The following is a 26,462-nucleotide window of genomic DNA, read 5'->3' on the forward strand; positions in this document are numbered from 1 at the left end:
ATCCATATACACCACATCCACTGCTCTTCCTTCATCAATGTGTTTTGTTACATCCTCAAAGAATTCAATAAGGCTTGTGAGGCATGACCTGCCCCTCACAAAGCCATGCTGTCTGTCTCTAATCAAACTATACTTTTCCAAATAATCATAAATCCTGTCTCTCAGAATCCTCTCCAATAATTTGCCCACCACCGACCTAAGACTGACTGGTCTGTAATTCCCAGGGTTATCCCTATTCCCTTTCTTGAACAAGGGAATAATATTTGCCACCCTCCAATCATCTGGTACTACTCCAGTGGACAGTGAGGACGCAAAGATCATCGCCAAAGGCGGGGCAATCTCCTCCCTCGTTTCCCATAATAACCTTGGGTATATCCCGTCTGGCCCCGGGGACTTATCTGTCCTCATGCCTTTCAAAATTTCCAGCACATCCTCCCTCTTAACATCAACTTGTTCGAGCTGTCCTCACAAATGACCAGGTCCCTCTCACTAGTGAATACTGAAGCAAAGTATTCATTTAGGACCTCCCCTACCTCCTCTGACTCCAGGCACAAGTTCCCTCCACTATCCCTGATTGGCCCTACCCTTACTCTGGCCATCCTCATGTTCCTCACATAAGTGTAGAACGCCTTGGGATTTTCCTTAATCCTACCCGCCAAGACTTTTTCATATCCCCTTCTAGCTCTCCTAAGTCCATTCTTCAGTTCCTTCCTGGCTACCTTGTAACCCTCTGGAGCCCTGTCTGATCCTTGCTTCCTCAACCTTAAGTAAGCTTCCTTCTTCCTCTTGACTTGCTGCCCCATATCTCTTGTCATCCAAGGTTCCTTCACCCTTCCATCCCTTCCTTGCCTCATCAGGACAAACCTATCCAGCAGTCGCAGCAAGTGCTCCCTAAACAACCTCCACATTTCTGTCGTGCATTTCCCCGAGAACATCTGTTCCCAATTTATGCTCCCCAGTTCCTGCCTAATAGCATTGTAATTCCCCCTCCCCCAATTAAATATTTTCCCATCCCGTCTGCTCCTATCCCTCTCCATGACTATAGTAAAGGTCAGGGAGTTGTGATCACTATCACCGAATTGCTCTCCCACCAAGAGATCTGCCACCTGGCCTGGTTCGTTGCCAAGCACCAAGTCCAACATAGCCTCCCCTCTAGTCGGCCTATCTACATACTGAGTCAGGAAACCTTCCTGGACACACTTGACAAAAACTGCTCCATCCAGACTATTTGCACTAAGGAGGTTCCAATCAATATTAGGGAAGTTGAAGTCACCCATGACAACAACCCTGTTACTTCTGCACCTTTCCAAAATCTGCCTCCCAATCTGTTCCTCCGTGTCTCTGTTGCTATTGGGGGGTCTATAGAAAACTCCCAATAAAGTGACTGCTCCTTTCCTGTTTCTGACTTCCACCCATACTGACTCAGTAGACAAACCCTCCTCGACGACCTCCCTTTCTGCAGCTGTGATACTATCCCTGATTAGCAATGCCACTCCCCCACCTCCTTTACCTCCCTCCCCATTCCTTTTGAAACATCTAAACCCCGGAATATCCAACATCCATTCCTGCCCCTGTGATATCCAAGTCTCCGTAATGGCCACAACATCGTAGCTCCAAGTACTGATCCATGCTCTAAGTTCATCACCCTTATTCCTGACACTTCTTGCATTAAAATAGACACACTTCAACCCATCATACTGGCTGCAACTTTGCCCTGTCAACTGTCTAACCTTCCTCACAGACTCTCTGCACTCTGTATCTGCCTGTTCAACAGCTACCCCATCCACTGATCCGTAGCTTCGGTTCCCATCCCCCTGCCAAACTAGTTTAAACCCTCCCGAAGAGCTCTAGCAAACCTCCCGCCCAGGATATTGGTGCCCCTCCTGTTCAGATGCAACCCGTCCTTCTTGTACAGGTCCCACCTTCCCCAGAAGGTATCCCAATGAGCCACATATCTGAAACCCTCCCTCCTACACCAGCTCTGTAGCCACGTGTTCAGCTGCACTCGCTCTCTGTTTCTAGCCTCACTAGCACGTGGCACCGGTATCAATCCTAAGATTACAACTCTGCTCGTCCTGCCTTTTAGCTTCTATCCTAACTCCCTATATTCACTTTTCAGTTCCTCATCCCTTTTCCTAGCTATGTCATTGGTACCGATGTGTACCACGACTTCTGGCTGCTCCCCCTCCCCCTGAAGAATCCTGTGGACTCGATCCGAGACATCCCTGACCCTGGCACCCGGTAGGCAACATACCATCTGGGAGTCTCGTTCGCGAACACAAAATCTCCTGTCTGTTCCTCTAACCATTGAATCTCGTATCACTATCGCTCTCCTATTCTCCCCCCTTCCCTTCTGAGCCACAGAGCCAGGCTCAGTGCCAGAGACCTGGCCGCTGTGGCTTTCCCCTGGTAGGCTGTCCCCCCCAACCGTATCCAAAACGGTATACTTATTATTGAGGGGAACGGCCACAGGGGATCCCTGCACTGTCTGCCTATTCCCTTTCCCTCCCCTGACGATCACCCAGCTACCTTTATCCTGTAACTTAGGTGTCACTACTTCCCTATAACTGCTCTCTATCACCCCTCAGCCTCCTGAATGATCCGAAGTTCATCCAGCTCCAGCTCCACTTCCCTAACGCGGTCTGTGAGGAGCTGGAGTTGGGTGCACTTCTCACAGGTGAAGTCAGCAGGGACACAAGTGGTGACCCTTACCTCCCACATCCTGCAAGAGGAGCATGCAACTGCCCTAGCTTCCATCCCCTCTGCTCTAAATTGACAAAAGAGATTTTTAAAAAAAGGAAAAACCTTACCTTACCAAACCCTCCACACAAGAGTCCTTTTTTTTGGTTAGAGCAGGAGGTTGGGTGGGAGACACTACACGTGTAGTGTCTCGGGTTTAGCCACTGCCCGAATATATAAGTTCACTTACCCAGCAGTCCCCATGTCCGCGTCCGCCAAATCCCAAGGTATGTATTTTAAATCTCCACTTACCTTCCCGGCTGCCCCCTGGCTTGTACTCTCTCCGGCTCCGCTGCTCCAAACAGGAAACAAACTGTCCACTCAAACACAATCTAATCCCTTTATCATCTTATCAACCTTAAATCAATTCAGCCCAAGGTCTACACTTCTCTAAAGTGTGGAGTCCATTTACTTGCTATTCCCAACCCCAATCCTGGGTAAGTAAGATGCTTTAGATCTTGAGATCTCTGCACCCTTTCCAAAGCCTCAATATCACCATTTAGAAAGCATTTTGATCTCCCAAAGTGGAAGATGTAAGTACACAGAAATCAATTTGCCACATTTTTGCCAATCAATATCTTTTTTTGTAATTTTATGCTTACAAAGATGCCTGTCTTTGTGCCAAACTTGGATGTGACTCTCTATCCCATCATCTAAGTCGTTAATAAATATGATGAATAGTTGAGGCCTCAACACAGATCCCTTTTGTATTTGAAGTGAATTAATATTTGATACGGGAGAAAAATAGATTATTGGGAAGGAGCAGAGGAGTAGGGTTAATTGGATAGTTCTTTCAAAGAGCCAGGATAGGAATGATGGGCTGAATGGCCTCCTTCTTTGCTGTGAAATTCTATTGTCCTATGTCGGTTACTCCTGTCAGAAACTCCTATTTTCGATATGCCTTTATCATGGAAGAATTCATGGGCTGAATTTTATGGAGCTGTCTGGGGTTCCGACGCCTGGACCAAAAGGTGAGGGGAGCCTGCTGCATTCCTTTGTAGACAACCCCAGCTCTATTTAACAGCATTCAGGCAATTAACTGCCCAGCGACATGATTCCTATTCCTTTAAAGGCTGGGATCTTGCTTCCCCGACCTGTTGGCCAATCAGAGGGCCAGCAGCTCAGTTGTATCTGCATCTCCACTGGGAGCGATGACCACTGTCCTAAGTACAAGAGGCCTGGGACCAGGGCCATCCCTGGAGCACTGGACCACAGCAAAGTGCTGTGGAGTCACCGGGCCAATCCGGCAGACACTAGCTGAGGTGGGGGGATGTGGGGTGGGTGATTGTTGAGCATGGGGGGCTGTTAACAGAGGGACGGCCTTTGTCACGAGGGGCCCTCCATCGGCCACAGATTGCCATGTTTTACTGGGCGACCTCCCTACATGGCAGGGCTCCCACCAGCCACTGGTAAAATACCAGCAGAGGTGGGGAGAGGCCCTGAAGTGGCCATTAATTGGCTACTTAAGAGCCTCAATTGGTCTCTTGGTGGAAAGGCCATCTTCGCCCTTTTCTGTCCCTGACAATATAGTATGCCGAGGGAAGGTGATCGGCACTCCGACTGCCGCTTTCTGGTGCTATTTTATGAGCACACCCCCCACCCCCCACCCCCACCACAATCCTGTCTCCCAGGGCTCATAAAATTCCAGCGCACATCTGGGATACTAGATGTCATTGGGAAATTCATTTAAAACTGCAGAGATACTGAAGCTGTTGTATTCCTGTGATTCACTCGACAGAGTGGGCCTTGCGGAGGAGCTGGAGTTTGAGGATGGTTCCGTTGACCTGGTGACAGTGGGAGTAGCAGCACATTGGTTTGATATGGAGAAGTTTATGAAGGAGGTTGACAGGATTCTAAAACCCAAAGGATGTATAGCTCTCTATTGCTATACAGTTCCCCATGTGTTTCATAACGACAACTGCTCTGAGGATCCGAACCAGATTGTTCAAGACGTAAGTAAAATGAAAGGAACAGAGGCTTGCATTTATATAGTGACTTTCACAACATCAGTACATCCCAAAGTGCTTTATAGTCAATGAAGTGTTGTCATTGTTGTAATGTAGCAGCGAATTTGCACACAGCAAGCTCCCACAAGCATGATAATGACCAGATAATCTGTTTTCATGATGTTGGTTGAGGGATAAATATTGGCCACGGCTCCCTGGAGAACTCACCAACCTCAAGATAGTATAATAGGAACATTTTTACTCAACTGCAAAGACAGACAGAGGGCCTTGGTTCAACATTTCATCTGAAAGACAGCACCTCCAACAGTGCAGCACTCCCTCAATGCTGGACTGGAATGCCAGTTCTAGATATTTGTGCTCAAGTATCTGGAATGGGGCTTGAACCCACAACCTTCTGACTTCATGTTAAGATTACAATCAACTGAGTCATGGCTGATGTAGGAGGCTTAGTAGTGTTAAGAGTTTTGTTTTTTTATAAAAAAAAACTAGGAGATCTGTGTGCCTTTAAGACTGAAACAAAGACTGTGAACAGTGACTGAATGTTGACATTTGGTGTCTGGAATGCAGGCTGCAAGCCAATTTGTGTCCAATTAACAGGAAGATTTTACGACAGTCTTATGGCTTCTGTAGAAAGACTTTAGTTTCAGTTCTGCAGAGGGAAACAGAACAGAACTGAAATCTCAAGAAAGTTTCCACTGTTGGACTGCTACTTTAAAATTTAAATAGGCCTGTTGCTACAATCTGTTGCTGAAAGATCTGTGTGAGGCCTGCTGAAGATGAACTACCTTGAACGCCAACTCACCGTAGACTGTTCATTAATTTCACCTGGAGAGATATCGAGTGATATCTGACTGTTCAACTCTGGGACACCTCACTGATCCAGAAAATGCTACCAGAAGACACAGCCCAGCTATTTAATTATTTCTAAGAAACTGTCCTCAAGTAAATATTTCGGTTTTCCTCGGTTAACCGATTTTTGAATATATGTGTGTGCACGAGGGTTAAGAAGATTAAGGAGTTATAAAATCTCATCATACAAATAGATTCATCTCATTATGGTTTAAAACTTGGTTTATTAATAAATAGTTAATTTTGTTGTTGTTTAAAGAAACCTGGTTTGGCGTGCTTTATTCTGGGGATGAATAAAGTGATTAATTTGGCTATTTTCTGGTCGGTGGGAACTTTACTAATATGCTGCGTCCTGTGGAGTAGTGGGTCTGAATTAACAGTGCATTACTCCCACCTTGGTCATAACAGTAGCCTAACTAATTTCTACTCAAACAGAAAATTGTTCTCAATGCTGTAAAGATGAAAGTACATATTGTACAATGTGCATTTAATTTACATTTAAGAATTGGCTGGAGGACTTGGTTGTTTGTATTGGATCCAACCCAACTGGGAGTGCTAAATATGGTTGTGTAGGGACAATTTATTCTTTTTCTAAGCCAAGTACTTGTACCTTGATTTGGACACAAGATAAATGTCCACCTATAATCTTCTTCTTCTTCTTCTTCTTCTTTGGCCTCCTTGTCTCGAGAGACAATGGGTAAGCACCTAGAGGTGGTCAGTGGTTTGTGAAGCAGCGCCTGGAATGGCCATAAAGGCCAATATTTGAGTGATAGACTCTTCCACAGGCGCTGCAGATAAAATTGGTTGTTGGGGCTGTTACACAGTTGGCTCTCTCCTTGCGCTTCTGTCTTTTTTTCCTGCCAACTGCTAAGTCTCGCCACTCTTTAGCCCTGCCTTTATGGCTGTCCACCAGGTCTGGCAACTGACTCCCAAGACTTGTGGTCAATGTTACAGGACTTCATGTCTTAAGACATCTTTAAAGCGGAGACATGGACGGCCAGTGGGTCTGATACCAGTGGCGAGCTCGCTGTACAATGCGTCCTTGGGGATCCTGCCATCTTCCATGCGGCTCACATGGCCAAGCCATCTCAAGCACCGCTGGCTCAGTAGAGTGTATATGCTGGGGATGTTGGCCGCCTCGAAGACTTCTTCGTTGGAGATACGGTCCTGCAACCTGATGCCAAGGATTCTGCGGAGGCAGCGAAGTTGGAATGAATTGAGACGTCACTCTTGGCTGACATATGTTGTCCAGGCCTCACTGCCATAAAGTAAGGTACTGAGGACACAGGCTTGATACACTCGGACTTTTGTGTTCCGTGTCAGTGCGCCATTTTCCCACAGTCTCTTGGCCAGACTGGACATAGCAGCGGACGCCTTTCCCATGCTCTTGTTGATTTCTGTATCGAGGGACAGGTTACTGGTGATAGTTGAGCCTCGGTAGGTGAACTCTTGAACCACTTCCAGAGCGTGGTCGCTGAGATTGATGGATGGAGCATTTCTGCCATCCTGTCCCATGATGCTTCACCTATAATATTGCATTGATTATTCCTCAATCAGACTTGTTTCCCAAGGTAATGTAAGCTTGAGGGACACTTTCATACATACAACTGTTCTTTTAGAAACCTTTTACAATTTCACGAAAATTAACAAAGGACAATTTGATGAAGGTCTCTAATCCAAGTGTGGAGCCCTGTGTGGGTGAAATTGGGCACACAATGCATTCTTGACTCAGAGAATGATAACTAAATGATTACTATTGTACATAGATGATAACCTAAATGACAAAGAAAGGTATTTTCTTTACTTATTGAAACCCTTGTAAACCTCACATCACATTTAGATATTATACATTCCTCCATGATGGTGAAATCTTTGTGGTTAAAAGTGCCAACCTCCTCCCAGTTGCAGTAGGTTGGATCTCCCAGACCTTTCTCAAAATCAATGTCATTTTTGCTCACTTCTCCAAGGACTTTCGACCTGGACGTCGTGAATAAGGTGATTCCTGGGGATCCTGCTGGTCTTTTCCTTCTCCACAAACTTCAATTCCCAAAACAGGTTCAAGTCTTCGCAGCCTTTTGTTTTTTCAATTTTTCCTGAGAGCAGGTATACCCTCTCTCTCTCTTTCTCTCTCGCTCTCTGTCTTGGGGCTGCCAATGCTGGTTGTCTTCCTCTCTTACAACCTCCCTCACTCTGCCACTGCTGGTTTCCTTTCTTACAGCCCGTCTGCCTTCATAAAATCTGTTAAATTTATGTGGATTCAAAAGTCAATAGCCCATTGTCCATTTCCAATATGTAAAGTCCACAAGTCTGGCTTCAGCAACACCACCTGGGCTTTTCATTGTTTTCAGGAGTTAGCAGCTGCCATGCACATTTACATCCTCAGAATCACTGACTCCTTGGTTTAGGATACTAAAGTTTGGGAGGGTAAAACCCATTGTTTTTCAGGTGTCATGCCCCTGCAGACCCTGCTTTTCAAAGAAAGTCTTTACTCTGTGTTCTTTGTTATCCTGGTAACCAAGATTTCTGTCTTGTCTTTCAGTAGAGTTGATGTAAGATCACCTGACTTCTCTGACTCCAGTTTAAACTTTTAAAAATCACAGATTTTAAAACATAATATCGTTACGCCATGAATGAATGAAAGAAATCTCTTCAAATGTTTTGGTGTCAAATTTTGTTTGGTGCTCCTGCGAAGATCCTTCGGAGGTTTGACCATATGAAAGGTGCTATATAAATGCAAATGGTCGCTTTTCTTAAATTCATTCATGGGATGTGGGTGTTGCTGGCCAGGCCAGCATTTATTGCCCATCCCTAATTGCCCTTGAGAAGGTGGTGGTGAGCTGCCTTCTTGAACCGCTGCAGTCCATTTGGGGTAGGTATCCCCACAGTGCTGTTAGGAAGGGAGTTCCAGGATTTTGACCCAGTGACAGTGAAGGAACGGCGATATAGTTCCAAGTCAGGATGTTGTGTGACTTGGAGGGGAACTTGCAGGTGGTGGTGTTCCCATGCATTTGCTGCCCTTGTCCTTCTAGTTGGTAGACGTAGCAGGTTTGGAAGGTACTGTCTAAGGAGCCTTGGTGAGTTGTTGCAGTGCATCTTGTAGATGGTATAGACAACTGCCACTGTGCGTCAGTGGTGGAGGGAGTGAATGTTTGTAGATGGGGTGCCAATCAAGTGGGCTGCTTTGTCCTGGATGGTGTTGAGCTTCTTGAGTGTTGTTGAAGTTGCACCCATCAGGCAAGTGGAGAGTATTCCATCACACTCCTGACTTGTGCCCTGTAGATGGTGGACAGGCTTTGGGGAGTCAGGAGGTGAGTTACTCGCCTCAGGATTCCTCGCCTCTGACCTGCTCTTGTAGCCACATTATTTATATGGCTACTCCAGTTCAGTTTCTGGTCAATGATAGCCCCTAAGATGTTGATAGTGGGGGATTCAGCGATGATAATGCCATTGAATGTCAAGGGGAGATGGTTAGATTCTCTCTTGTTGGAGATGGTCATTGCCTGGCACTTGTGTGGCGCGAATGTTACTTGCCACTTATCAGCCCAAGCCTAGATATTGTCCAGGTCTTGCTGCATTTCTACACGGACTGCTTCAGTATCTGAGGAGTCATGAATGGTGCTGAACATTGTGCAATCATCAGCGAACATCCCCACTTCTGACCTTATGATTGAAGGAAGGTCATTGATGAAGCAGCTGTAGATGGTTGGGCCTAGGACACTACCCTGAGGAACTCCTGCAGTGATGTCCTGGAACTGAGATGATTGACCTCCAACAACCACAACCATCTTCCTTTGCGCTAGGTATGACTCCAGCCGGCGGAGGGTTTTCCCCCTGATTCCCATTGAATTCAGTTTTGCTAGGGCTCCTTGATGCCATGCTCGGTCAAATGCTGCCCTGATGTCACGGGCAGTCACTCTCACCTCACCTCTTGAGTTCAGCTCTTCTGTCCATGTTTGAACCAAGGCTGTAATGAGGTCAGGAGCTGAGTGGCCCTGGCGGAACCAAAACTGATGATCACTGAGCAGGTTATTGCTAAGCAAGTTCCGCTTGATGGCACTGTTGATGACACCTTCCATCACTTTATTGATGATTGAGACTAGGCTGATGGGGCGGTAATTGTCCTGGTTGGCCTTGTCCTGCTTTTTGTGTACAGGACATACCTGGGCAATTTTCCTCATTGAAGGGTAGATCCCAGTGTTGTAGCTATACCAGAACAGCTTGGCTAGGGGCGCAGCAAGTTCTGGTACACAGGTCTTCAGTACTATTGCCAGTATCTTGTCAGGGCCCATAGCTTTTGCAGTATTCAGTGCCTTCAGTCGTTCCTTGATATCACGCGGAGTGAATCGAATTGGCTGATGTCTGGCATCTGTGATGCTGGGGACTTCAGGAGGAGGCCGAGATGGATCATTAACTCGGCACTTCTGGCTGAAGATTGTTGCAAATGCTTCAGCCTTATCGTTCGCATTGATGTGCTGGGCTCCCCCATCATTGAGGATGAGGATATTTGTGGAGCCACCTCCTCCAGTTAGTTGTTTAATTGTCCACCACCATTCACGGCTGGATGTGGCAGGACTGCAGAGCTTAGGTCTGATCCGTTGGTTATGGGATCGCTCAGCTCTGTCTATCGCATGCTACTTACGCAGTTTGGCACGCAGATAGACCTGTGTTATAGCTTCACCAGGTTGACACCTCATTTTGAGGAATGCCTGGTGCTGCTCCTGGCATGCCCTCCTGCACTCTCCATTGAACCAGGGTTGGTCTCCTGGCTTGATGGTAATGGTAGAGTGGGGGATATGCCGGGCCATGAGGTTACAGATTGTGGTTGAGTACAATTCTGTTGCTGATGGCCCACAGCGCCTCATGGATGCCCAGTTTTGCATTGCTAGATCTGTTCGCAATCTATCCCATTTAGCACAGAAGTAGTGCCACATAACATGATAGAGGGTATCCTCAATGCGAAGGCGGGACTTCATCTCCACAAGGACTGTGCGGTGGTCACTCCGACCAATACTGTCATTGACAGATGCATCTGCAGCAGGCAGATTGGTGAGGACGAGGTCAGGTATGTTTTTCCCTCTTGTTGGTTCCCTCACCACCTGCCGCAGACCCAGTCCAGCAGATATGTCCTTTAGGACTCGGCCAGCTCGGTCAGTAGTGGCTCTACCAAGCCACTCTCGGTGATGGAATTGAAGTCCCCCACCCAGAGTACATTTTGTGCCCTCACCACCCTCTGTGCTTTCTCCAAGTGCTGTTCAACATGGAGGAGTACAGACTAATCAGCTGAGGGAGGGCCGTAGGTGGTCATCAGCAGGAGGTTTCCTTTTCCATGTTTGATCTGATGCCATGAGACTTCATGTGGTCCAGAGTCGATGTTGAGGACTCCCGGGGCAACTCCCTCCCTACTGTATACCACTGTGTCACCACCTCTGCTGGGTCTGTCCTGCCAGTGGGACAGGACATACCCGGGGATGGTGATGGCAGTGTCTGGGACATTGTATTTCAGGTATGGTTCCGTGAATATGACTATGTCAGGCTGTTGCTTGACTAGTCTGTGGGACAGCTCTCCCAACTTTGACACAAGCCCCCAGATGTTAGTAAGGAGGACTTTGTAAGGTTGACAGGGCTGGGTTTGCCATTGTCGGTGCCGGGTGGTCCATCCGGTTTCATTCCTTTTTATTGACTTTGTAGCAGTTAGATACAACTGAGTGGCTTGATAGGCCATTTCAGTGGGCATGTAAGAGTCAACCACATTGCTGTGGGTCTGGAGTCACATGTAGGCCAGACCAGGTAAGGACAGGAGATTTCCTTCCCTAAAGGACATTAGTGAACCAGATGGGTTTTTACAACAATCGACGATGGTTTCATGGTCATCATTAGACTAGCTTTTTAAATTCCAGATTGATTAATTGAATTCAAATTCCACCTTCTGCTGTGGTGGGATTTGAACCCATGTCCCCAGAACAAACCCTGGGTCTCTGGGTTACAAGTCCAGTGACAATACCACTACGCCACCACCTCCCGCTATTGTTGTTGTCTAACTGCATTCCAGTGCTGCACCTGTTTCCAGTGGTAACACAACTTCCAACACTTGATGTGTCACAAAAGTGATTTTACTGTGATTAAAAATATGTTCAAAGAAGAAAAGTGAAAAATTATCTCCCTTGTAACTTCTCCATGGGTTCTACAGCTCACAGTATATTTTGTGTGGGCAAGCTTGGCCTCAGGAGAAAACTAACGAATGTCCATTGAGTACCTTTAATTTGGCACTCGTCTGGAAACTACAACCCTTCTTCCTGATTTGTTCACACGTACCCAGAATCTGGGAGACTCCATTTACTCTCTCTGTAACCTACAACCTGTAACCTTTAATAAAAGCAAAATACTGCGGATGCTGGAAATTTGAAATAAAAACAAGAAATGCTGGAAATACTCAGCAGGTCTGGCAGCATCTGTGGAGAGAGAAGCAGAGTTAACGTTTCAGGTCAGTGACCCTTCTTGAGAACTGGCAAATATTAGAAATGTGAAAAGTTATAAGCAAGTAAAGCGGGGGTGGGGCAAGAGATAACAAAGGAGATTGTCCTACCTACACCTTCTCCTCTGTTATCTCTTGCCCCACCCCCGCTTTACTTGCTTATAACCTTTCACATTTCCAATATTTGGCAGTTCTCAAGAAGGGTCACTGACCTGAAACGTTAACTCTGCTTCCCTCTCCACAGATGCTGCCAGACCTGCTGTAACCTTTAACCTCTACTTTGATAAGAGGGTGACTTTCATTCTGAGCAGGGGCAAATTTCTTTCCTGCACCTCCTGTCGCACAACCTCCAAAGAGAGGGTTTTCCCACATCCCTCTGTTGCATTTTTCAGCACAGTGACTGTCCAGGCGACAGGAAAGAAAAAGATCATGTCTGCTTAATAGCAAGCAGCAGCACTTTAAGTGCTGCTGCCTGATTGGATTTTCTGCCTTTCAGCTAAGCTGGCCAGGTTTACTGTGCACAAACAAGACAAGCTATTAAAGTTAGGAGGACGGGCTAACATCCCAACTCCAGCAAGGCCAAGCCACCTGGTGACCACTGTGAAGCTGCCTAGGCCATGAATACTGACAGCCTGATTCTGCGATGTTGCAGCTCAGTGTCCGATGGAAGTGGTTTTATTGCAGTAGCTGGATCTGGGCTTCCTATGAACAAATTGTTTTTAATAAGAGTTTAATTTGAGCATGTTTGAACGCACAGTATCGCAATACAAATTAGACGTATCATGCAATGTGTTAATTCTTTCTATTGTACCTTCTATTTGTAGCTGTTCACAACTCTAACCCCCTGTGAGAGTAGAAGAACGAAAATTATATGGAATGAATACAAGGAGATATTCGATGCTATCACTTTCCCTGACAAAGAGAGGTAAATGTATAAGACATATTTGTAATTATACACCAACTTCTAAAATCATTATCAATGAAATCATATTGTTTCGTATTATTGTGCCTGGATTCTGTCTGGGGGAATAATATTAGATTTAACATTAACTGTGATATGATACTTCTGGCAGCAATCTGAGACTTACGGACATTAGTAGGTCTAGAATGATGATAGAGTGGTTACAGCACAGAAGGAGGCCATTTGGTCAGTTGAGTCCTTTACTGGAGTCTAAGACTTTCTCTGGAATGCTACTAATACAAACCCAACAAAGCAACAATGTCCTCCCTTAGTTTATTCTTTCCAGTGCTCTCCTTCCCTGTTTTATTTACATTTAGGTTGCTTTATATTTCTTGTGGATTCCTCCCCACCATCTTACTATCTTAAAGCCTTTGCAACCACCGCCCCCACCCCACCCCTCTATTTACCCTTTCCTCTGACACGGGTCCCATCCCAGTTCAGATAGAGCCCGTTCCATCGGTAAAGCTCCTTCCTGGTGCCAGTGTCCCATGAAAAAGAATCCCTCTTTCCCACACTGGCCCTTTAGCCATGTGTTAATTCTCCTGATCTGTCTGCTCCTGTGGCAAGATGTATGTGACTCAGGAAATAATCCAGGGATTATTACCCTCAAGGTCCTGCTTATTAATTTAGAGCCTAATTCCTCATACTCTTGCAGGAGGATCTCATTCCTGTTCCTAACTATGTTGTTTGTTCCAACATGGACCACGACAATTGGATTTACCCTCTCCCTTTCCCTGTTCCTCTCCAGTTGCTGTGAGATATCCCTTACCCTCACACCCTTTGGGATTCTCGTTCTTGGCTGCCGAGGACTCTATCCCCCGAATTATAAACATCTGATCACATTTCTACTCTGCTCTTCCCCGTCTTGGACAGCTTTCTGAGCCACTGTGCCCTGGTCTGCATTGTGGCTGTTCTCCCTGCAGTCTTTCTCTTTGTCCTCACAGGTAGTGAGTACCTTGTACCTCTTGGATAGGACCAGTGTCACGGGAGCTCCTTCTCAACCTCTCCTAAATCCCAGCTACCCGGCTCCCTATCAGTCACAGCCTCTCTTTCCTGAACCTGTGTTTCCCTCTCGGATGTGACTCTATTCTGGATAAAACTGTCCAGAATTTCCTCCCCCTCCCTTATGTGTTTACGAATTCTACTCTGAGCCAGAGATGGAGACATCTTCTGCAGACGTGTTTTCCTGGGACAGTCTCACCGTTCACCAACTCCCAGATTTGGCAGCCCAGACACACAGTCTGCTCTGCCATATCATAGACTAGCCTAGTTTTATTTTTTTAATGAGTTAAAGTTTTTATTTAATGATTATTTGTAGTTTTATTAATTAGTTTAACTTGCTAAGCTATGAATATATTGCAGTACTTGATAGATTCCCGGTCCCAGTTTAAACCATTGGTCAAATTTAGACAAAAAAACATTAATACTCACCAACCAATCATCTGCCTGTTGTCCTCTGACATCACTCCTTGAATAGTTGTTGTTGATTTGTTCTGGCAGTGCGTTCGGGCGCTCTCTCTTTCTCTCTCTCTCTCTCTCTCTCTCTCTCACTCTCTCTCTATCTCTCTCTCTCTCTTTCTCTCTCTTTCTCTCTCTCTCTCTCTTTCTCTCTCTCTCTCTTTCTTTCTCTCTCTCCCTTTCTCACTCTCTCTCTCTCTCTCTCTCTCTGCCTCTGCTTTATCCCTGCCGTGCTCTCAGACCTTCCAGTTTTCACAGTGCTCATTTACTCACTATCTCTCTCTCTGCCCCTCTCTCTCTCCCTCTCTCTCTCCACCATTACGTTATGTCTGCTGTGCTCTTGGACCTCATAACTGAAGTCCCTCAACCCTGGAAACATTCTTGTAAATTTTTTTCTGAACCCTCTGTAAAGCTTTCACATCCTTCCTAAAGTGCAATGTCCAGAACTGGACTCAATACTCCAGCGCTGGCCCATCTGTGTCAAAGTGTGTGTAGTCTCTGCCCTCTTGAAAAGGGCATCCGTGAACTGCCTAATGGCCTAATGAGATGCGAACTGCGAGAGGTCCACAGCTGATCCCGGGAATGACCTGGTTGCATAGAAGTTGAGAGCACCCGAGACCTAGACGGCTGTAGGGTAGGAGACTGTCATGGGGGCCACGAGGCCTCAGGTCATTGTGGATCAGATCTGCCTGGATAGGTGTAGCCTCCTACAGCACTGGCGCTCTGTCATTTCCAGGTAGTTCACTCTAGGACTGTGCACCCGATATCTTGGGTAGCACCTTCCTCCCCTTGCATCCACCCCACTCTGCTCCTCTGACCTCCAGCTGCATAGGAGGTTGAATCTGCCGCCGCTCATCCTGGCTGCTCTGTCCAATGTCAGAGTTGGCTGTTAGTTAGTTAGAGATACAGCACTGAAACAGGCCCTTCGGCCCACCGAGTCTGTGCCGCCCATCAACCACCCATTTATACTAATCCTACACTAATCCCATATTCCTACCACATCCCCACCTGTCACAATATTTTCCTACCACCTACCTATACTCGGGACAATTTATAATGGCCAATTTACCTATCAACCTGCAAGTCTTTTGGCATGTGGGAGGAAACCGGAGCACCCAGAGGAAACCCACGCAGACACAGGGAGAACTTGCAAACTCCACACAGGCAGTACCCAGAATTGAACCCGGGTCGCTGGAGCTGTGAGGCTGCGGTGCTAACCACTGCATTCCCACCTGACCTCCGTCAGCTGGGCCTTGTGTGTTCACCAGGCCTTCCCCTACAACCCTACCTGCTGCAGTGATGCCAGTGGGCTCATGTTCCTCTCCAGTTTCTTGCCATTCACCACCAAGAAATTCAACTCTTCCAGCTGCAACAATATCCAGACTGAGGCACATTTGAAGCAGTTGAGCTTTATTTGATGACTCTGCTTTATTTTAATCAGCCCTTTCCATAACCCTCATGGCCCTCCACACTGTTCATGTCTTCACAAACCTACTGTATTTCCACCCCCACTGCCCTGCCCTGCCCTGCCCTGCCCCGCCCCGCACCCCACCCCCACCCCCACCCCATGGCGCCTTTCCTATTCCCAGTCCTTAAAAATAGTTCCCTGAAACTGATAAGCCTGTTAATGAGCTCAATAGGCAATTCATTGTTTGTGTTCCCTCGTTGCTGGCTGCACTTTAAATTTGGCTACAATACACTTGGTCCCTTCATTCAAAGTCATTAATATAGATCATAAATAGTTAAGGCCCCAACACTGATCACTAGTTACAGTTTGCCAACCTTAAAATGCCTCATTCATTCTGATGCTGTTTCCTGTTAGTTAGCCAATCCTCTATCCATGCTAATATATTACCCCCAATACCATGAGCTCTTATCTTGTGTTGTAATCTTTTATATGGCACCTTATCAAATGCCTTTTGGAAATCAAAATGCACTGCATCTCTGGGTTCTGCTTTATCCACCTTAATTGTTACATCCTCAAAGAAGTCTAACAAATTCTTCAAACATGTTTTCTCTTTCTTAAAACCATGTTGACTCTGCCTGATTGCATTATGATTTTCAAAGTGTCCTGCTACTACTTCCTGAATAATGGATTCTAGCATTTTCCCAATGACAGATGTTAGGCTAACTGGCCTATAGTTTCCTGCTTTCTGTCTCCTCTTCTTGAACAGAGGTGTTACATTTTCAGTTTTCCAATCCGCTGGTACCTTTCCAGAATCTAAGGAATTTTGGAAGGACAACCAATGCATCCACTATCTCTGCAGCCACTTCTTTTGAGACCCAAGGATGCAGGCCATCAGGTCCGAGGGACTTGTCACCCTTTAGTTCCATTAGTTTTTTCAGTACATTTTCTCTGTTGATAGTGATTGCTTTATGTTCCTCTCTCCCTTGTTCCACTTGATTTTCTGCTATTCTTGGGATGCTTTTTGTGTTTTCTACTGTGAAGACAGATACAAAATAGTTGTTCAAAGTCTCTGCCATTTCCTTGTTTCCCATTATTAATTCCCCGGTCTCCTCTTCTAAGGGACCAATACTTACTTTAGCTATTCTCTTCCTTTTTAAATATTTGTAGAAGCTTGCTATCTGTTTTAATGTTTCTTGCTAGTTTAGTCTCATACTCTAATTTCTCCTTTTCTTATCCATCCTTTGCTGGTTTCTAAATTTTTCCCAATCTTCTGGGCTGCCACTAATCTTCACAGCATTGTACGCCTTTTCTTTCAATTTGCTACTATCCTTAACATCCTTAGTTAGTCACATATGATGCATCCTTCTCAGAGAGTCTTTCTTTCTCAATCGAATATATCTTTGCTGAGTTGTGAAATATCTCCTTAAATGTCTGCCACTGTTTCTCTACCATCTTGCTTTTTAGCCTACTTTTCCAGTGCACTTTAGCCAACTCTGCCTTCATCCCCTTCATTGCCTTTATTTAAGTTTAAAACCCTAGTTTCGGACCCAAATTTCTCACCTGCAAACTGAATGTGAAATTCTATCTCCTCTATTCCTGTCTTTTAAGACTCCTGCTTCTCTGACTACTGCACTTTCCCAATGTTATCCATACCTGGAAGTTGTCATGCTCGGAGGAGCCATGATGAAATAAACAACGAATTAAAGAATTATGAAAATAAAAAGTCAGCTCTTAAACTGCACCATAAGAACACAGACTCTTGTGTCACAGACAAAATGGAGTAGTAGTCAGGTGACCCTCTCCTGTGCTGGAAATATACACCTCTGTCTATGAGGATGAAACTCGTTAACCATGTCTGAAATAGCTCTGGGGAGAATCTATTGAAATTGAAAGGAGCACCATTGCATATTTATGACTCCTATGTACATGAATGAACTAACAAAGGGTTCTGGAGGCAAGTTAACTCACAGCCCAAACCAAAATGAATAGGTGTAAAGTAGCACCATTACAACAGAATGGTCCCCCATTCAGACATCTCAGACATCAATAGATAGCCATGGTTTCCATATCCTGGACCATTGTATAGTCACACCAGGGAAGAGGGCCCTTTGTTATCTGAAAGAGACTCAAATGTGATGGAATTTTACCTTAAAAGATAACCCTCTAGAGATTGAAGGTGAGATCAAGCCAAGACCACAGAAAGCCTGTTTCCAGCCACAGTCTGTCAGGGACTCCAGCTAAACAAAAGAATCCTACTGAACGAGAACTAAATAAGCACTACAGCATAGAAATTACAAAGTGACTTTGAGACTCTCCATCTGTGATGGTAAATCAAATTCATGCCATCAACCTTGGGCTGATTTTAACTACTAGAGCTCTACAATACCACAGCAAGTTCAAGACTGCAAACATCCAGGCCTGTATCTTTTAAAAAAGACTTTCCTCCCGAGACAATTCAACAGTATTCTGTAAACCATGAACTCTGGCATCACCTTGGACATTAATTGCATACTACTCTTTTCTCTCTATCAATCTATTCTTGTGTATGTACGTGTGTGTGCGAGTACATGAGTCGGTGAAGGTTGCAACCATTTCGGGATTTGTTTAAACTAAATAGTATCATCCTTTTTTTAAAAAACCGAGGAGAAAACCTATCATATGTTTGTTCATTTGACCCTAAAATCACTCAGGGACTAAAACACCATTTTTAACAAAACACGATTGCAGTCAGTTAACAGGTGAAAAGTGGAAGCCACCTACTTCACTTGCCACCTGTTGACAACAAAGGCAGAACAGTTCTTGGGTTAATACAAAAGGTAAAACAGAACAATATGTATCGATATATTCTTGATATTACATTTGTCACGCTCATGAAGGGAACTGTGATGAAATATGAAATGAACTGGAGATATTATGAAATAAAAGTCAACTGTTGGACTGAATCACATAAAAAGGACACATTTGTGCTGCAGACAAGATGGAGTAGAGGTCAGTTGACCCCTCCTGTACTGCCAATAAACATGTCTCTCTGTTGAAAATGAAACCCATTATTCATGTTTGAATTTGTTTTGGGGAAAACACACTGAAATGAATAACAGCTCATTCCATGCTAACAACTCATATCTGCAGGAATGGAGCTAACAAAGCCTTTTGCAGACAGACTGACTCCAAAACCAAGGCCGAAATAGTAGGTGTGAAATAACAACTAGTTATCAAAATGGGCCATATTCAGATGCCATCATGTAACAACGATTCCAATATCCTGGAACATTGTATGAATCACCTCAGGGGAGAGACCCCTGAGTCACCTGACTGACAACACAACCTGACAAGTTTCTACCTTAAAAGGTATCTCTCTGGAGAGAGAGAGAGGCAGAACAGCAAGAGAGAAGGTCTTTTTCCTGATAGAATAGCTGTGGGACAGTTCTAACTAAGCAGGAGCCCCAGTGATAACATCTTTTGACTACTGCAGCAGAGAAATTGCTAGGTGACTTTTGGAACTCCCAATTTGTGAAAGTTAACCAGGATTTCCACCATTGACTTCAGATTTAGGGTTAACCACATAGAGCCTGTGACACTATATCCTTTTCAAGACAATGAACATTTCAGGCCTGCACAGCTGAAAGATTTCCTCCCTGAAAGCTTCTCAAGGTATTATTAAACAACAATTCTTTTACAACAAGAAATGCTGGAACCACTCAGCAGGTCTGGCAACATCTGTGGAAAGAGAAGCAGAATTAACGTTTCGGGTCAGTGACCCTTCATCCGAACTGACAAATATTAGAAACGTCACAGGTTATAAGCAAGTGAGGTGGGGGTGGGACAAGAGGTAACAAAGGAGGTCTAGATTGGACCAGGCCGCATAGCTGACCAAAAGTGTCACGGAGCAAAGGCAAACAACATGTTAATGGTGTGTTGAAAGACAAAGCATTAGTCCAAATTAGGTGTTAATACACTGAATATTGAACAGCAGCAAGTGCAAACCTGAAAAAAACAGTGGGTAAGCAAACTGAACAAACTGAGATGAAATGAAATAAATGCAAAAAAAAGATTGTAAAAAATGTAAAAAAAGAATGTGAAAAGAAAGAAAAAAAAATCACTAAAAATGAAAGTAAAATGGGGGGCTGTCATGCTCTGAAATTATTGAACTCAATGTTCAGTCCGGCAGGCTGTAGTGTGCCTAATCGGTAGATGAGATGCTGTTCCTCGAGCTTGCGTTGATGTTCACTGGAACACTCATGTGTGTGTGTGTGTGTGTGTGTTTGAATGCGTCAGTGGGTGAAGTCGCGAACATTTTTCGGTTATTGCAGAAAAAATATTGATTTTTCTTTTTAACCAATGAGACTTTTTGCGGTTTGTCTTGTTATTTGACCCTTAAAACACTCGGGGACTAAGGCAGTATTTTGAAACCGGACAGAGAGGAAATGATCGGGGTGGTTTCCCTTTTCACCTCTCAACTGAATGCAGACAGTGTTTGTATTGGAATTGTGTTTTAACCCTTGAGCATTTTAATGCTCAATAAAGAGAAAAATTCATGGTTTTCTCATAGATTTTTTAAACAAAAACCTGCAAATTCACAACTTCACCTTCACCCATGGGAAAAGATAGAGACTAAAGGACAGCATGCATTTAGGTCTGGTGCTTGGTTTTTAAAAAATGTTCATTGTGAAACCTTGTTTGTTTTCCCGGGAGGAAAATTTAAACAGTGCAGACCTTTAATTCCTTTCCTCCTGGTTCACTGGAGTCAAACTTTGGAGTGTTTCAGGTGGATGGATGCTTTGCTGCAGAATTCTTTAAGTAAATCTCAGTTACAGTTCAATGACGAAGATCCTGTTTCAATCTCTCAGATGGGGAGTTTTCAAAGGTCACCCTTTCGTCTCTGCCTGTAGGTAGTTTTTAAAGATGGTATTCGGCAGGGACTTTTCCTTGGCTGGAATAGGGGAAATTGGCAGAAGCGGGGTCAAACTCATCGATTGGTGTAGGGGATGGTGGGAAGGAGTAAAGTTCACAGTTTATAAACTGTGGTTGGGGGGCGGGGGGTGGTTGGGGGGAAGGTCAAGTGCACAAGGTAAGTATTTTGAGGGGGGAGAGGGCAAGGAATGAATTGTATGGTTATTGGGGGGGGGGGAGGTGGGAGAGGGGCTAGAAACAAAAATTAAATTTTTTTGAATCAATTTCAAATCACTATCACTTTAAATAGTTAAAATAAACGGAAGTGCTCAAAGTCCTTTAAAAATGGCGTCGGTGCCTGCATAATGGTGCCTGACACCATTGCCGGGGATGAACAGCCTGACTCCTCCACGCCATCGGTGTGGGCGGTCCACCCCGGCCATTTAAATGAGCCGTCGTGCTGACTATCTCGGCGGCTCCGCTATATGCGGTCCACCATTGCTAATGTCCGCCGCTGGTTTTGGTGGTGGACATGTAAAATGCAGTCTTCTATGTCTGCAAAGGTCATTATTAGTCCAACTAGTTGAAAAAGGTAGCCATTAACATTGAGTGGGGCCATTAGCATTTCTAATGCTTTCTTCAAGGCTGGTCCAGAGATGATGATGGGTTCAGTCTCCAGCAGTCACTATGTATATTCACAGCACAGGGGAGGTCACCTGACCTTTTACTCCATTTTGTCTTGTAGAAAAAGTGTGTCTATTTTTGGGAGGTTAATTCATTAGTTCATTATTGCTCCTTGTGTGAGCGTGACAATGTATAGCAGTAGTCTAACAGAGCTTGTTAAATAAGCTTTTGTCACAATAAGCAACCAGTGAATATACTGGAGGCTGTTTCAAATACCCCAACACCCTCCAAGGATGCAAACTATGTAAAGTCATACAATAATTTTTATTCTTACATTAATGGCATATTGATTGTTACAGAGCTGAAGACATTTCTGTCAAGTTCAAGATGCCTGTCCCGTGGATCATTGGGTTTCTGAAAGCCTACAGTTTATATCAAGCCTATCTGAGGAAAGATCCGGAAAATGCTACAGCCTCACTGGAAAGAACTGAACAAAGGTATAAAGCTATATGAAAAGCAGATCCTTTTAGCTGATCTGCCTAATGATTCTTGATTGGACCACACTGTGGAGTTATCTAAGGCCTCCCAGCTCCGCTGACTCTCATAGGCTGCCCAGGATCAGTGGTGGTTCCCCTATTGCTCCTAATTCAGGTTAATGACTCAGATTCAGAAAAGATAAACAAACTGATCAAATTTGCAGAGAGTACAAATTTGAACTGGGTGCGGGGCAGTTAAATCAGAAAAAAAAGCACCTGGGGACTGACTTTCAATCAAATATGGAACTGGGCAAATTTTAAACAGATTTCTGTGAAGTAATGGACATAAGAACATACACGGGTTACATCTATACTCCATCTGTTCAGGAATGGGTGTTCTTACATATAGGTTTAGAATTAATTCCTCAAGATCTTTAGCTTTAAAGGCATTTAGCGACTTTCATACAAATTAAGCAGACAATGATAACTATTATCTATAATAATTACACACCTCCTGTACAAGTAACTGAAGACTTCACCATTCTCAAGCTTGAGATGACCTGCTGGCCAAGCCTTGCTGTTTTCTGAAGTATCTTTTCTTAACTCCCACTTCATAAACCTTTCTTTCTCCCCGCCTTGTGTCACATGTCCCATAGCATTACCTCATTCACTTAGCTGCAATAACTCCAGTGTTAACAAGAGTCATTCCCCAAGCCTTCACCTTGACTGGCTAAAGGTGACACCACATCACTGCACCACCCCCCCACCCCCCACTCCCCAGCACTTACCCTGTCTCAACCAAGGACACCTGTACTTCCTTACTCTGTTAACAAGAGTCACTCCCCAAGCCTTCACCTTGACTGAACTGTCAATCACATCACTCCACTGGAGATGTCTACAGGAACACAGACCCTCTATAGAGACATTACCCAGCTGTCCTCAGAGGAGTCACTACCTGAAGCCATAGCTTCTTGACTTGATGGGCAGAACATGTCCAGAGAGATCTCAATGCTAAGTGATCAATGGCAGCCGTCAAGGTCAATGAACAGTTTGTGGCCTCTTGGTGAATCTCCTTATCAGCTGAAACACATTCTGACTGAAATCCCTTTTTCTAATTGAACGTTGCCAACAGAAACTCACATAAAAACTAGTGTTAATACAAAGAATTAACCCTTTCCTTACAGACCGCCACACTGCCCAGCCCCCGACAGTCTGAATACATAACTAAAGGTGTCACAAAACATCATATCGTCAGCATCATGTATCTATCTCAATCTGTTCTGTCATGCAAATTGGTCCCCATTTGTTTTACACAGCATATCATCACCTGGAATTAAAACATGGTCTTATTTTATCTCCAGTGTGGATAATTTAAATATCCATTTTGGGGATTCACACAGACTTGGAATTTCCATCCCTCATCCCACAGACAGGTGCTAGTGTGGTTAACTCTATCTTGATGGGTTCCTCCTCTATGGAACACGTGTCAACTTCTCAATGAAAAGGTTTTCTCCCTCTCCTGAGCCACATTAACCATTTCATGTAACAGTGTTGTCAGCATGGCTGATCCTGGCTGAGCCCTGATCTTCCACAGAAATACATCACACATTCCACATACTGATTCAGGTGCAACAGATCACATCTACACACATCCCGGTATCCCAAAATAATGCCACACCTGACTGCAGATACAAACCACTCAGGAGGGGCTGGGATTGGGGAGGTGGTGAGACACGTAGATGTCCTGATAACAGCTGCTGTATTAAAGGAAGTGGGTATGTACACAGTGTGTTCCAGATGTATTTCCTGGATTTAACTGCCCCCCACCATCTCCTGCCCCTCATTGTGAGGGGTTTGAATATTAAGGCTGCAGTTTGTAAACTCAGGTTAGTTAACCTGACTTACTCCACTCTGATCAGACCCAGCAACAGAAGGACTAGTAATTGTTGGAGTAGCTGTAGTCCCAAAGGTATCACTCCGCCTTAGAGGGGAACAGTTGGTGATGTTTTGCTTGAGAGTCATGACTTCACAAGCGTGGGGTAAAGCGAGAAGCCAGGTCTCCATGACGCCGTGACATAAAAGAGCCAGTTGGGGAATTGAACCCACATTGCTGGAATTTTCCTACATTACACTCCAGCTGCCTAGCCAACTGAGCTAACCCACCCCATACTTGCAGTTGTAAAATAATATAATACAGGACACAGATAGAGGAATTCGATGACACATGCCTGCAAATACCCAGTATGTTATGTCAATTTCCTGTTCAACATTTCATCAGGTGCCAAATGATTATCATAGAGAGAGAGAGAAACAACACTGAAACAGGCCATTCGGCCCACCGAATCCACACCAACCATCCATTTATACTAATCCCTTTTATTTCCCCCTCGCACATCCCCACCTTCCCTCAATTCTCCTACCACCTACCAACACGAGGGGCAATTTTTTTTTTTTACAATGGCCAATTTAACCTATCAACCTCCAAGTCTTTGGCATGTGGGAGAAAACCAGAGCACCCGGAGGAAACCCACACAGTCACAGGGAGAACTTGTAAACTCTGTAAAGGGTGGGGTGAACTGATGCCGAATACAGGTGGATAGTGGACATCAGGGCACCAGGCAGTGGTCTTAGATTTCCTGCATGTGTCACTGCTGATTCCAATCTCTGTCTACACACCTCACTGGGCTATGGGGAAAGGGCAGGGGATGTGGGATTAATTGGTTGCTCTTTCAAAGAGCCGGCACAGGCTCGATGGACTGAATGGTCTCGATCCATGCTGTATAAGGCTGTGATTCTATTGTCTGTCTGATGGGCTCCACCACAACATCTTCACATTGTTTTCTATAAGTTGAATATACCAGCTGAAATTTTATGGGAGGCGGATGGACTAAAAAGATCCGACCTGTATTTTGCGGGTGCCCGGGCTTCAATTGGTGTGAGGCGGGGCTTCCACCCGCTTGAGGTAGGAAGTCCCACCTAATAGAGCTGCCGGCCAATCAACAGGCGGGCAGCTCTTGGTCCCAGCAGTGCCACTGGGAGCTGTGGCCACAGATGGGACTGCAGCCCAGCATGAAGGAAGGATACCTGGGAGCTGCGACAGCAGGCAAGTTTTGGTTGCTTCGCAGGGGGTAATCGGTCGGGCCCTGGTTAGGCAAGCTCGATTGGAGGGAAGGGGGTCGTGTTGTGTCTTGGGGGTAGTTGGGGTAGCAGGGGCAGCCCTCCATCAGGCATAGGGTGTCCGATCATGAGGGCCACCCTGGAATGCTTGGAGACTGCCTGGTTTTGCCAGGCGGCTTCTCCGGTCCTCGGCTGCCTGACCAACCACACATAAAATCGGCGTTTAAGGGCCTTTATTGGCCTGGGGAAGGCGGGCCTCGTTTATCACCCCAGCCGCTTTACATAAAGTGGCGGCGGAGGAGGGAGCAGGTCAGGAAGGCCTCCCGGAACCTCCCGCACCATTTTACGCCGCCCCCCCCGCCACCATCCCGCTTGCCGGGATGGCGTAAAATTCCAGCCACCATCAACAAGGCACAAGTCAGGAATGTGATGGAATACTCTTCACTTGCCTTAATGGGTGCAGCTCCAACAACACTCAAGAAGCTCCACACCATCCAGGAAAAAGCAGCCCACTTGATTGGCATTCCATCCACCACCTTAAACATTCACTCCCTCCACCACCGACGCACAGTGGCAGCAGTGTGTACCATCTGCAAGATGCACTGCAGCAACTCACCAAGGCTACTTTGATAGTGCCTCCCAAACCCGCGACCTAGACGGCCAAGGGCAGCAGATGCATGGGAACACCACCACCTGCAAGTTCCCCTCCAAGTCACACACCATCCTGACTTGGAACTACATCGCCGTTCCTTCTCTGTGGCTGGGTCAAAATCCTGGAACTCCCTTCCAAACAGCACATGGGGGTGTCCCTACCCAACATGGACTGCAGCGGTTCAAGAAGGCAGCTCACCACCACCTTCTCAAGGGCAATTAGTGATGGGCAATAAATGTTGGCCTGGCCAACATCCCGTGAATTAATAAAAAAAAGATTAAACTGTAATTTTCACTCGCTCTCCCTCTAGACTTCTGAAGGCCATGGGAGTGTCCAGTGAAACCGCCGTGGAATTCAGTGTCAAATATTTTTGCCTCTTGGCGAGCAAACCTGAGAGATGTTCACAGCCTTCCTCCCAGAATCCTTCTTGTGACACAGACTAACTTCTATCAAAAGACCCTCTGACTCTCCCAGGACAGGATTTAATCAGAAATGGATCCAATTTGAAAACGCCATAAATAAACGGATTGTCCGAGGAATTTAAAAAATACTTTCAGTGTGGTTCAATTATAGTCAGTTTTTATTGAATAAAGGGCATAGAATAGAAATAGAATTGTAGAAATTTTAAGGCACAGAAAGAGGTCACTTGGCCCTTCGTGTCTGTGCTGGCCGAAAAACAATCCACCCATTCTAATCCCACCTTCCAGCATTTGGTTCGTAGCCCTGCAGCTAACGGCACTTGAGGTGCATATCCAGACTCCTTTTGAATGAGTTGAGGGTCTCTGACTCAACAACCCTTTCAGGCAGTGAGTTCCAGATCCCAACCCCCCTCTGGGTGAAAAAGGTATT

At 45.4% G+C, this 26,462-nt stretch overlaps 1 protein-coding gene across 7 annotated transcripts in view; it reads left to right on the plus strand.

The window, feature by feature from the left end:
• LOC137371776 (putative methyltransferase DDB_G0268948) overlaps positions 1–26,144 on the plus strand; it is a 50,403-nt gene extending 24,259 nt beyond the window's left edge. For all 7 annotated transcript variants that reach the window (XM_068034635.1, XM_068034631.1, XM_068034630.1 and 4 more), the window contains 4 exons: positions 4,478–4,691; positions 12,852–12,952; positions 21,728–21,865; positions 25,924–26,144. In XM_068034635.1, the coding sequence (XP_067890736.1) occupies positions 4,478–4,691; positions 12,852–12,952; positions 21,728–21,865; positions 25,924–26,056 (586 nt within the window). In that variant the 3' untranslated portion in view covers positions 26,057–26,144. The remainder of the gene's footprint in view (positions 1–4,477; positions 4,692–12,851; positions 12,953–21,727; positions 21,866–25,923) is intronic.
• The last annotated feature ends 318 nt before the right edge of the window (positions 26,145–26,462 follow it).

This window comes from Heterodontus francisci, chromosome 7 (assembly GCF_036365525.1).
Source record: "Heterodontus francisci isolate sHetFra1 chromosome 7, sHetFra1.hap1, whole genome shotgun sequence".
NCBI lineage: Eukaryota > Metazoa > Chordata > Chondrichthyes > Heterodontiformes > Heterodontidae > Heterodontus > Heterodontus francisci.